This window comes from Salmo salar, chromosome ssa20 (assembly GCF_905237065.1).
Source record: "Salmo salar chromosome ssa20, Ssal_v3.1, whole genome shotgun sequence".
Classification (NCBI taxonomy): domain Eukaryota; kingdom Metazoa; phylum Chordata; class Actinopteri; order Salmoniformes; family Salmonidae; genus Salmo; species Salmo salar.
In genome coordinates this window covers 36,216,988-36,230,151 of record NC_059461.1, presented here as the reverse complement: position 1 = coordinate 36,230,151, position 13,164 = coordinate 36,216,988, and the positions used below count along the sequence as shown (strand labels likewise).

At 43.3% G+C, this 13,164-nt stretch overlaps 1 protein-coding gene across 1 annotated transcript in view; it reads left to right on the top strand.

Moving 5' to 3' along the window:
- LOC106580521 (zinc finger matrin-type protein 4) overlaps positions 1-13,164 on the top strand; it is a 201,907-nt gene that overhangs the window by 167,935 nt on the left and 20,808 nt on the right. The window contains exon 6 of the mRNA XM_045703277.1: positions 11,684-11,780. Within this exon, the coding sequence (XP_045559233.1) occupies positions 11,684-11,780 (97 nt within the window). The remainder of the gene's footprint in view (positions 1-11,683; positions 11,781-13,164) is intronic.

The following is a 13,164-nucleotide window of genomic DNA, read 5'->3' as shown; positions in this document are numbered from 1 at the left end:
CTTCTCTCCTTTCTCTCCAAAACTCTTGAACGTGCCGTCCTTGGCCAGCTCTCTTGCTATCTCTCTCAGAATGACCTTCTTGATCCTAATCAGTCAGGTTTCAAGACTGGGCATTCAACTGAAACTGCTCTTTTCTGTGTCACGGAGGCTCTCCGCACTGCTAAAGCTAACTCTCTCTCCTCTGCTCTCATCCTTCTAGACCTATCTGCTGCCTTTGATACCGTGAACCATCAGATCCTCCTCTCCACCCTCTCCGAGCTGGGCATCTCCGGCGCGGCCCACGCTTGGATTGCGTCCTACCTGACAGGTCGCTCCTACCAGGTGGCGTGGCGAGAATCTGTCTCCGCACCATGTGCTCTCACCACTGGTGTCCCCCAGGGCTCTGTTCTAGGCCCACTCCTATTCTCGCTATACACCAAGTCACTTGGCTCTGTCATATCCTCACATGGTCTCTCATATCATTGCTATGCAGATGACACACAATTAATCTTCTCCTTTCCCCCTTCTGACAACCAGGTGGCGAATCGCATCTCTGCATGTCTGGCAGACATATCAGTGTGGATGACGGATCACCACCTCAAGCTGAACCTCGGCAAGACGGAGCTGCTCTTCCTCCCGGGGAAGGACTGCCCGTTCCATGATCTCGCCATCACGGTTGACAACTCCCTTGTGTCCTCCTCCCAGAGTGCTAAGAGCCTCGGCGTGACCCTGGACAACACCCTGTCGTTCTCCACTAACATCAAGGCGGTGACCCGATCCTGTAGGTTCATGCTCTACAACATTCGCAGAGTACGACCCTGCCTCACACAGGAAGCGGTACAGGTCCTAATCCAGGCACTTGTCATCTGCCGTCTGGATTACTGCAACTCGTTGTTGGCTGGGCTCCCTGCCTGTGCCATTAAACCCCTACAACTCATCCAGAACGCCGCAGCCCGTCTGGTGTTCAACCTTCCCAAGTTCTCTCACGTCACCCCGCTCCTCCGCTCTCTCCACTGGCTTCCAGTCGAAGCTCGCATCCGCTACAAGACCATGGTGCTTGCCTACGGAGCTGTGAGGGGAACGGCACCTCCGTACCTTCAGGCTCTGATCAGGCCCTACACCCAAACAAGGGCACTGCGTTCATCCACCTCTGGCCTGCTCGCCTCCCTACCTCTGAGGAAGCACAGTTCCCGCTCAGCCCAGTCAAAACTGTTCGCTGCTCTGGCACCCCAATGGTGGAACAAGCTCCCTCACGACGCCAGGACAGCGGAGTCAATCACCACCTTCCGGAGACACCTGAAACCCCACCTCTTTAAGGAATACCTGGGATAGGATAAAGTAATCCTTCTAACCCCCCCTTAAAATATTTAGATGCACTATTGTAAAGTGGTTGTTCCACTGGATATTATAAGGTGAATGCACCAATTTGTAAGTCGCTCTGGATAAGAGCGTCTGCTAAATGACTTAAATGTAAAATGTAAATGATCACAACACTGGATTCGATTTACTGTAAACTTATCCTATATTGTATGGATAGGGTGACACAACAGTTATGTGAAGCTGGGTGTCTGACACTGTATCCCTAGTTGGGCTTTGGAAGAATCCTCTGCCATAGGTGTCCTAGATGTGAAACGAAGATCTATGGGTGAGATTCAGATGAAGACAGCGGGACATTTTCAATTGTCTCTTCTACCTGTTACTCTCTTCTCATATTGGGAATCTCAATGTCCAGTTAACACAGAAATAAATGGCTCTCTTATAACTCAGAGCAGAGGCCCCTGAATACAAGAAGGATGAGCATGATCAGAGTGAATGCAGAAGCAGCAGACAGAGGCCCAGCACTCCAGCGGTGGTAAGCTGGTGCTTCATTGCTCGTGCAGGGCAGGCGCCATGGGAGGTGCTTCAGGTTGGATGGTGTTGATGGATGCCGGGGCTGCAGCACATTCAACTTTTCAAAAAGCGTTTGAGATGCGGCCTGTCAAAATGACACGCAGTGCCGAGTCTCAGCGCCATAAGGGAGTTTATAAAAATGTGATTTATTTTTCAAATTCTTTGTGGGTCTGTGTAATCTGAGGGAACTATGCGTCTCTGATATGGTCATACATTTGGTAGGAGGTTAGGAAGTGCAGCTCAGTTTCCACCTCGTTTTGTGGGCAGTGTGCACATAGCCTGTCTTCTCTTGAGAGCCAGGTCTGCCTACGGCGGCCTTCCTCAATAGCAAAGCCATGCTCATTGAGTCTGTACATAGTCAAAGCTTTCCTTAATTGTGGGTCAGTCACAGTGGTCAGGTATTCTGCTACTGTGTACTCTCTGTTTAGGGCCAAATAGCATTCTAGTTTGCTCAGTTTTTTTGTTAATTACTTGACACATTGGAAATAATTATCTTTATGTTTTCCCATGATTTGTTTGGGTCTAATTGTGTTGCATTCCTGGGGCTCTGTGGGGTCTGTTTGTGTTTGTGAACAGAGCTCCATGACCAGCTTGCTTATGGGACTCTTCTCCAGGTTAATCTCTCTGTAGGTGATGGCTTTGTTATGGAAGGTTTGGGAATCGCTTCCTTTTAGGTGGTTGTGGAATTTAATGGCTCTTTTCTGGATTTTGATAATTAGCGGGTATCGTCCAAAATGTGGTGTTTCAATTAGTTTTTTCCCCCATTTTGTGAATTATTGGTTGATGAGCGGACCCCACAACCATAAAGGGCAATGGGTTCTATAACTGATTCAAGTATTTTTAGCAAGATCCTAATAGGTATGTGAAATTTTATGTTCCTTTTGATGGCATAGAAGGCCCTTCTTGCCTTGTTTCTCAGATCATTCACAGCTTTGTGGAAGTTACCTGTGGCGCTGATGTTTAGGCCGAGGTATGTATCGTTTTTTTGTGTGCCCGAGGGCAACGGTGTAGAGATGGAATTTGTATACGTGGTCCTGGCAACGACCTTTTTCGGAACACCATTATTTTTGTCTTACTGAGATTTACTGTCAGGGCCCACGTCTGACAGAATCTGTGCAGAAGATCTAGGTGCTGCTGTAGGCCCTCCTTGGTTGAGGACAGAAGCACCAGATCATCAGCAAACAGTAGCCATTTGACTTCAGATTCTAGTATGGTGAGGCCAGGTGCTGCAGACTGTTCTAGTATCCTCGCCAATTTGTTGATATATATGTTGAAGAGGGTGGATCTTAAGCTGCATCCCTGTCTCACCCCCGCGGTTCTGTGGAAAGAAATGTTTGTGTATATGTATTTTATAATGTTCTGTTTTTTCCCCCAACCCTACTTTCCATCAATTTGTTTAGCAGACACTCATGCCAAATTCAGTCAAAAGCTTTTTTGAAACCAACAAAGCAGGAGAAAATGTTGCCTTTGTTTTGGTTTGTTTGTTTGTCAATTAGGGTGTGCAGGATGAATATTGGGGAACATGCCAAAGCTGAGGATGATGTTAAAGAGTTTAAGTATAGACAATTGGAATTTCTGGTCTGTATATTTTACATTTCATGTAGGATACCATCAACATCACAGGCCTTTTTGGGTTGGAGGGTTTGTATTTTGTCCTGTAATTCATTCAATGTAATTTGGAGAATTCAGTGGGTTCTGGTAGTCTTTAATAGCTGATTCTAAGATTTGTAATTTATCATGTATATGTTTTTGCTGTTAGTTGTTTGTTATCTTCTCTAGGGCCAGTGGGACGATTTCGTCACACCTACGTAACAGCCAGTGGAATCCCGTGGCGCGTTATTCAAATACCTTAGAAATGCTATAACTTCAATTTCTCAAACATATTACTATTTTACACCATTTTAAAGACAAGACTCTCGTTAATCTAACCACACTGTCCGATTTCAAAAAGGCTTTACAACGAAAGCAAAACATTAGATTATGACAGCAGAGTACCCAGCCAGAAATAATCAGACACCCATTTTTCAAGCTAGCATATAATGTCACATAAACCCAAACCACAGCTAAATGCAGCACTAACCTTTGATGATCTTCATCAGATGACAATCTTAGAACATTATGTTATACAATACATGCATGTTTTGTTCAATAAAGTTCATATTTATATCAAAAAACAGCTTTTTAGATTAGCATGTGACGTTCAGAACTAGCATACCCCCCGCAAACTTCCGGTGAATTTACTAAATTACTCACGATAAACGTTCAGAAAAAACATAACAATTATTTTAAGAATTATAGATACAGAACTCCTCTATGCACTCGCTATGTCCGATTTTAAAATAGCTTTTCGGTGAAAGCACATTTTGCAATATTCTGAGTAGATAGCCCGGCATCACAGGGCTAGCTATTTAGACACCCAGCAAGTTTAGCCCTCACCAAAGTCAGATTTACTATAAGAAACATTTTATTACCTTTGCTGTTCTTCGTCAGAATACACTCCCAGGACTTCTACTTCAATAACAAATGTTGGTTTGGTTCAAAATAATCCATAGTTATGTTCAAATATCCTCTGTTTTGTTCGTGCGTTCAAGACACTATCCGAAGTGTAAAGAAGGGTGATGCGCACGACGCGTTTCGTGACAAACAATTTCTAAATATTCCATTACCGTACTTCGAAGCATGTCAACCGCTGTTTAAAATCAATTTTTATGCAATTTTTCTCGTAAAAAAGCAATAATATTCCGACCCGGGAAAGCGTGTTTACGTTCAAAGAGAGAGAAAATAAAAACATGGGATCCCCTCGTGCACGAGCCTCAGTCTGATGGTACTCTGACCGGCCACTATCCAAACGCGCTAATGTTTTTCAGCCAGAGGCTGGAATTACATCATTCAGCTTTTTCCCGGGTTCTGAGAGCCTATGGGACCCGTAGGAAGTGTCACATTACAGCAAAGATCCTCAGTTTTCAATAAACAGAGCCAAGAAGAACAAGAACTTGTCAGACAGGCCACTTCCTGTAAGGAATCGTATCAGGTTTTTGCCTGCCATATGAGTTCTGTTATACTCACAGACACCATTCAAACAGTTTTAGAAACTTTAGGGTGTTTTCTATCCAAAGCCAATAATTATATGCATATTCTAGTTACTGGGCAGGAGTAGTAACCAGATTAAATCGGGTACGTTTTTTATCCGGCCGTGCAAATACTGCCCCCTATCCCCAACAGGTTATAGAGCCAAAAAGATTGGAGAAGGGGTTTATCCATACATCTCCGTTTTGGATAGATAACTCTTTGTGTTGTTGTTTGTTTAGTGTGTTCCGATTTTCCCAGAAGCTGTTAGATTCTATGGATTCTTCAATTACATTGAGCTGATTTCTGACGTGCTGTTCCTTCTTTTTCCGTAGTGCATTTTTGTATTGTTTTAATGATTCACCATAGTGAAGGCGTAGACTCAGGTTTTCTGAGTCTCTATGTTTTTGGTTGGATAGGTTTCTCAGTTTCTTTCTTAGGTTTTTGCATTCTTCATCAAACATTGTCATTCATTATCATTGTTGTTAATTTTCTTAGGTTGCTTGAAATGTTCAGATTTGACAGGGAAGCTGAAAGGTCAAATATACTGTTAAGGCTTTCTACTCACAAGTTTACACCTTCCCTATTACAGATACACGTTTTGTCCATGAAGTTGTCTAAAAGGGATTGAATTTGTTGTTGCCTAATTGTTCTTGGTAGGTTTCTACACTACTATCCATCTATAGCATTTCTTAATATTATGCAGTTCATTTGGCTTTGATGCATCGTGATTGAGTATTGCTCTGTTCAGGTAGACTGCGATTTTGCTGTGATCTGATATGGGTGATGGTGGGCTGACTGTGAATGCTCCGAGAGACTCTGGGTTGAGGTCAGTGATAAAGTAATCTAAAGTACTACTGCCAAGGGATGAGCTGTAGGTGTACCTAGCATAGTCTCCTTGAAGCCTACCATTGACTATGTACAGATCCGGCGTGCGACAGAGCTGCAGGAGTTTTTGTTGGTTGCCTTGTCATAGTTTTGTCTAGAGGTGCATATTTGGTGCATAATACTGTCACCTCCAGGTAGGTGTTTGTCCCCCTTTGTGCTTAAGAGTGTCAGGTTCTTGTCCAGTTCTGGCATTTAAGTCACCACAAACTAGTACATGTCCCTGGGCCTGGAAATGGCTGATCTCCCCCTCAAGGATGGAGAAGCTGTCATCGTTAACCTCTTACATCTAGACGTTCCGCTAGCGGAACACCTGCTCCAATATCCAATGATAGGCGTGGCGTGAATTACAAATTCCTCAAAAATCCCCAAACTTCCATTTTTCAAACATATGACTATTTTACACCATTTTAAAAGACAAGACTCTCCTTTATCTAACCACACTGTCCGATTTCAAAAAGGCTTTACAGCGAAAGCAAAACATTAGATTATGTCAGCAGAGTACCCAGCCAGAAATAATCAGACACCCATTTTTCAAGCTAGCATATAATGTCACAAAAAACAAAACCACAGCTAAATGCAGCACAAACCTAAGATGATCGTCAGATGACACTCCTAGGACATTATGTTATACAATACATGCATGTTTTGTTCAATCAAGTTCATATTTATATCAAAAACCAGCTTTTTACATTAGCATGTGACGTTCAGAACTAGCATTCCCACCGAACACTTCCAGTGAATTTACTAAATTACTCACGATAAACGTTCACAAAAACATAAATTATTTTAAGAATTATAGATACAGAATTCCTTTATGCAATCGCGGTGTCCGATTTTAAAGTAGCTTTTCGGTGAAAGCACATTTTGCAATATTCTGAGTAGATAGCTCGGCCATCATGGCTAGCTATTTTGACACCCACCAAGTTTGTTACTCACCAAACTCAGATTTACTATAAGAAAAATTGGATTACCTTTGCTGTTCTTCGTCAGAATGCACTCCCAGGACTTCTACTTCAATAACAAATGTTGGTTTGGTTCCAAATAATCCATAGTTATATCCAAATAGTGGCGTTTTGTTCGTGCGTTCAAGACACTATCCGAAGGGTAAAGAAGGGTGACGCGCCCGGCGCGTTTCGTGACAAAAAATGTCAAAATATTCCATTACCGTACTTCGAAGCATGTCAAACGCTGTTTAAAATCAATTTTTATGCGATTTTTCTCGTAAAAAAAGCGATAATATTCCGACCGGGAAACCCTGTTTTCGTTCAAAGATGAAAAAATAAAAACATGGAGTCGTCTCGTGCACGCGCCCCCAGTCTCATTGTTCTCAGATCGACCACTATCCTAATGCGCTACTATTTTTCAGCCAGTAACTGCAAAGTCATCATTCAACGTTCTGGCGCCTTCTGAGAGCCTATGGGAGCGTTAGAAAATGTCACGTTACAGCAGAGATCCCCTGTTTTGGATAGAGATGATCAAGAAGGCCAAGAAATAGTCAGAGAGGGCGCTTCCTGTTTGGAATCTTCTCAGGTTTTGGCCTGCCAAATGAGTTCTGTTATACTCACAGACACCATTCAAACAGTTTTAGAAACTTTTGAGTGTTTTCTATCCAAAGCTAATAATTAAATGCATATTCTAGTTTCTGGGCAGGAGTAATAATCAGATTAAATCGGGTACGTTTTTTATCCGGCCGTGAAAATACTGCCCCCTATCCATAACAAGTTAAAGTATGGGTATTCTATTGGGGGTATAAAGGTAGAACACATGAGGAAACGTTTCTCTGTTGAGATAATTTCCTTATTAATTTCTAGCCAGATGTAAAATGTTCCTGTTTTGACTAATTTAATAGAGTGGGTTAGGTCTGCTCTACACCAAATTAGCATACCCCCGAGTCTCTTCACTATTTCACAACTTGGAGTTTGTTGGATTGGACTAACAGCTCTCTGGGCAACCAGTGGGTCCATCTCCTCTATACCATGTTTCTTGTAGGTTGAAAATGTTAGATTTTTCCAATTTCTTTGATGAAGTCTGGGTTCCTGCTCTTTAGGCCAAAGGCAGATGACCTCAGACCTTGCATATTCCAGGATGAGATAGAAAAAGCTTCTTCGAACACAAAACTTTTACTATCACTCCCTTGAGTGCTATGGCCACCCTTTCCTGCTGGGCCCTCAGGTCGTTTGTGCCCGTGTGAATTATAATGTGGCTGGGGGACCCAAGTGTGTCCTCTGACAACAGCCATTTGAGACAATGAGGAGCAGCCATTTGAGTCAAGGGATGAGCTGTAGGTGTACCTAGCATTGGAGTCTCCTTGAGTGGATGTGTGGGAGTTGTCAGGAGAGCTATCGGAGGGGGTGGGGTCTGTTGGGTTGGTGGGTCCTGTACTGTCTGTCCTATTATGGTGTTGAGGTTGTGGTCCAGGTCTGAGGTGGGCTGTTTTGCTGGCTTCTCTGGGGGAGTGTCCTACTCTCTGTCACACCTCAGCTTTCTCACCTCCTTCATCACTGTTAGCTGTGCCATGTGTTTCTCACCTCCTCCTTCACCGCTGTTAGCTGTGCCATGTGTTTCTCACCTCCTCCTTCACCGCTAGCTGTGCCATGTGTTTCTCACCTCCTCCTTCACTGCTAGCTGTGCCATGTGTTTCTCACCTCCTCCTTCACCGCTAGCTGTGCCATGTGTTTCTCACCTCCTCCTTCACCGCTGTTAGCTGTGCCATGTGTTTCTCACCTCCTCCTTCACCGCTAGCTGTGCCATGTGTTTCTCACCTCCTCCTTCACTGCTAGCTGTGCCATGTGTTTCTCACCTCCTCCTTCACCGCTAGCTGTGCCATGTGTTTCTCACCTCCTCCTTCACCGCTGTTAGCTGTGCCATGTGTTTCTCACCTCCTCCTTCACCGCTAGCTGTGCCATGTGTTTCTCACCTCCTCCTTCACTGCTAGCTGTGCCATGTGTTTCTCACCTCCTCCTTCACCGCTGTTAGCTGTGCCATGTGTTTCTCACCTCCTCCTTCAGTCCTGTTATCTGTGAAATGTGTGTCTCTCCCTCCTCTTTCACTGCATTTAGCTGTGCCATGTGGTCCTCTCTCTTCTCCTTAAGTTCTCTCACCTCAGTCCGGAGTGCAGCCAGTTCTCTCAGATAGCCGTCCATCTCCACCTCCCGCCCTCCGGGTCTTGTTGGGGGGGGTTGTTGTGCTGGTCTGGTTTGTTCTGTCTGGATTGTGTGGACTAGCTCTCTGAGCTCCACCATGTCTCTCTCCAGCTCGGTGAATTTATCCCTCTCAATGATGGAGGAGCAGTGCAGTTGTGGGACCTGGGTGTGTTCAGTGCTGGGGGGGTGTGATCAGACTCACTCAGGGTGGGGGAGTAGTCACTGATAGAGAGCTTTTCCTGCTGTGCTCACTCTTTGATCCCGTAAAAGTCCTGCTGGAACTGCTTGAGGATGCCCTGCACCATTGCTGTCCCAGACTTGTACACGTTGACAGAGGTTGTTTCAATTTCCTCTATGTCTAGTATTCTGAGTTTCCACCCTGGGCCAATACCCTCTCTCTTGACATAGGGGTAGTGTGCTCTTATAGCACTGTGCCATGCCAGGGGATGTTCTGTGTGGAAAATTAAGTTGCTTACGTTCCCCTCTTTGTAGCAGTCAGCAAATAGTTTCTCTGGATTGTCCTTGAGGAGCTTATTTTTGTTCTTATTCCGTGCCATGTTATTTTTAATATCCAAAGGTTACTGCACAGGGATACGCCATGGCGCAGGGGGCTTCAAAAGGCTCTGCATTTGGGTGGGGGAGGCTGTGAAACTCTGCTGCCATTGTTAGGCTCAATAGTTTTCACACATCTCACTTCACAGTTCAGTGCTAATTGAAGTTGCAGCCAGGCCTGTTCTGTCCTAGCAGCTTGGTAGCCTTATTTACACGCTGTATATGACAAAATTACTTATAGATTATTGTATTTTACTTTTTGGCTTCAGAAGTAGGTTCAGACTGAACATCACTGTGTTGGATGGTATTTCCAGGTTTCGGTTTGTTCTAAGATTTTTCTTGATAGTCCTTGGTAGTAAGAATCCATTCAGGTAATTTTGTCCAAAATCAAGGTTTTAGGTATGGAATTTTGATTTGGTTTGAATGTTTTGATATAGAGGGTAGTATCCTGTATAAGTTTATCTACATCTATCCCACTATAATTCTATTGCTTTTGCAGAACTCAGGAGCTCATGAGCACATAATCTCTCTGTCAGTAAGAGTTCTCATCCCCTCTAGTCTTCTACTCTATTTAGTGACAGCATGCTGACCAGGTATTTTCAATAGAGAACTAACGATTCCATATAGGACTCTCCAGTGGGATAGAATAGTGAATGTATACACATTAACCTCTTGACGGTCGCCTAGGATAGGGGGCGCTACAGCGATTTTTGAAAAAAAATTGTGCCCATTGTAAACGGCCTCCTACTCAAACTCAGAAGCTAGGATATGCATATAATTAATACTTGTGGATAGAAAACACCCTAAAGTTTCTAAAACTGTTTGAATGGTGTCTGTGAGTATAACAGAACTCATATGGCAGTCAAAACCCCGAGACCGATCGTAACAGGATGTGGAATTCTGAATTGCGGACTCAACTTCATCACTTTGCCTATAAATCACACCGGGAGCAATGGTTCATTGAGCACTTCCTATTGCTTCCACTAGATGTCCCCAGTCTTTACAAAGTGGTTTGAATCTCCTACTGTGAAAACTGACACAATGAGAGTCTGTGGAACGTGGTCACATGAGGGCCATCACCATTATGACGGAATCTTATTGGAGCTGTGGTTGAAAAAGGCCCTAAAGATTTATGTTATACAACGTTTGACATGTTTGAACGAACCTAAATTTAAAAAAAAATGCATTTTATTGAAAGAGGAGTCCCGCGGCCGACAAGCTTTTGGAGCAGCCTTCAGAACGCGCTAACAAGAACAAGCTATTGGGACGTAAAGGATTAACTTTTTCGAACGAAAATACATTTATTGTGGACCTGGGATTCCTGGAAGTGCTTTCTGATGAAGATAATCAAAGGTAAGGGATTATTGACAATAGTATACAAGAGTAGATTTGATATGCGATTGTTCCAAGATGGCGCTGACCTGTAACGGTAGCCTATTTTTCTGAGTATCGCATCCCCTTTTATCGCAAAATGTGATTACCCAGTAAAGTTATTTTTAAATCTGGCATTACAGGTGCTTTCAAGAGATATTCATCTATAAATCTTAGAATGACAATATTACATTTTAAAAATGTTTTCGAATAGTAATTTAGTAAATTGTAGCGCTGTTTCACCGGATGCATGAGGGAAAATAGTTAGTCAACGTCACGCGCCGATGTAAAATGCTGTTTTTATATATAAATATGAACTTTATCGAACAAAATAATGCATGTATTGTGTAACATGATGTCCTAGGAGTGTCATCTGATGAAGATTGTCAAAGGTTAGTGCTGCATTTAGCTGTTTTTTGGTTATTTGTGATGCATGTGGTTGGTCGGAAAATGGCTGTGTGGCTACTTTTACGATATACTCCTCTAACATAATCTAATGTTTTGCTTTTGCTGTAAAGCCTTTTTGAAATCGGACAACGTGGTTCGATTCAGGAGAGGTGTATCTATAAAACGATATAACATAGTCCTATATTTGAAAAAATATATATATTACATTTTGTTACGCTAATGACGATAGGATTTTTTGCTGGATGTCAGCCCGACCAGGGGTTAATTGCATTTGTGGTGGAACATTGTACTTTGGAACTATGGAACCATGTTCAATCATTTAGATTGAAACAAATACATACACACCTGTATAATCGTGTGTGTGTGTGTGTGTGTTCTTATTCCAGGTCTGAAACGTAGCTATACGTGTGAAGTCTGCAATGTCACACTCAACTCTGTGGCACAGTACCATGCACATCTGCAGGGCTCAAAGCACCAAAACAAGTGAGTCTTCTCCTCTGTCTGTTTAGCTGCAGTACACAATGTCACACTTTGTTTTCTCCTTGTCTGATGGTGAGTTGCCAGCATGTAAATTGTATTGCGTTTGGTTTACGTATATGTATGCTATGCCCTTGAAATTCAATTGGCACTTTCATGGAGGGTTTTTACATTTTGCATCAGCCATAAAATAAAAAGCTGAGACCGAGTGAGCAAAGTATCAGAGGGGAGTAGTGAGAGTCTCTCTGCTGGCTTTGGGCATCTTTAGATATTTTTCCACTTATGTTCAATCTCATTGAAAGCAATTAATTTTTAAGGAGGAGAAATGTGTCTAATTGAGACATTTTTCCACTTCTTTCACATTGCTGCTGCTAATTGGTGGCCATGCCATGGTGCCTGCAGGAGCGAAACCCAGATCAACAAGCGCTTGTTCTACTGTAGACACAACACCCAGAGCCCAGGCTAGCGCCAACAGGCCGCGCTCATCAGAGTGAACAAACAACTACCGCTAATACACAACCATAATGCACACACAACCATCTAACTCAAACAACTAGTGCTAATACACAACCAACACACGAAACTAACAGTAAGTCTTCTAACTCAAGCGGGCCATGCTGAAACATGATCAATACCCAGTGTTCAGAGTCAAACACGCAGCTTTTGTCCTGAAACAGTATGTAGGGTCGGTATGCAGAGACAGAATACATATGTAGGGAGGGCAGTCAGAGGATGACCTGGTATTGGGCCCAGCTCAGCACAGCCTGGCCAGTTGGTGTGAATTGATGGGCTTTTCCATGGTGCATGTCCTAGAATGAATTCCCCCTGTAGGACCCTCTCTGCCCGTACATGTCCACAGGGATCCAGGCATCAAGCGACATGACACTTTAGCCCTGCACCTTAGTCACGCTCCACTGCACTGCCTCGTTGGTGCTAGTGGCTTTCCACACAGGCAGATCCACCCACCCCAGTAGGCCAAAGCAACTTCTCTTCTCATTCTCTCTCTCTGGGTGTATTTAAGTCATTGCTTTATGTCAGTTTACCCAGATAGAATAGCTATCCGGTGCATGTGACAAAAATTCTCTCTCCAGAGAGGGCAGATATGTCATTGTTGTCTCTTGTCCTATATACAGCCAGACAAATAGAAGATGGCAGTTTATATGAAAGCAGTGGTGCATTTGATGATTTGGATTATATAGTTACTTTTTAATTTGATGGAATGACTTCACAGAGAAGGGTTAGACTACAGTAAACACTCATCAACAGTTTGTCAGTCATTTGTCTGAATACTATTTCCACTGAAAAAAATGATGCACTATAAAGTGCATGAGGTCAGGTTAGGGTCATATTGACCTCCCCAATCTCATCACAAATTGATACCAGCAAGCCA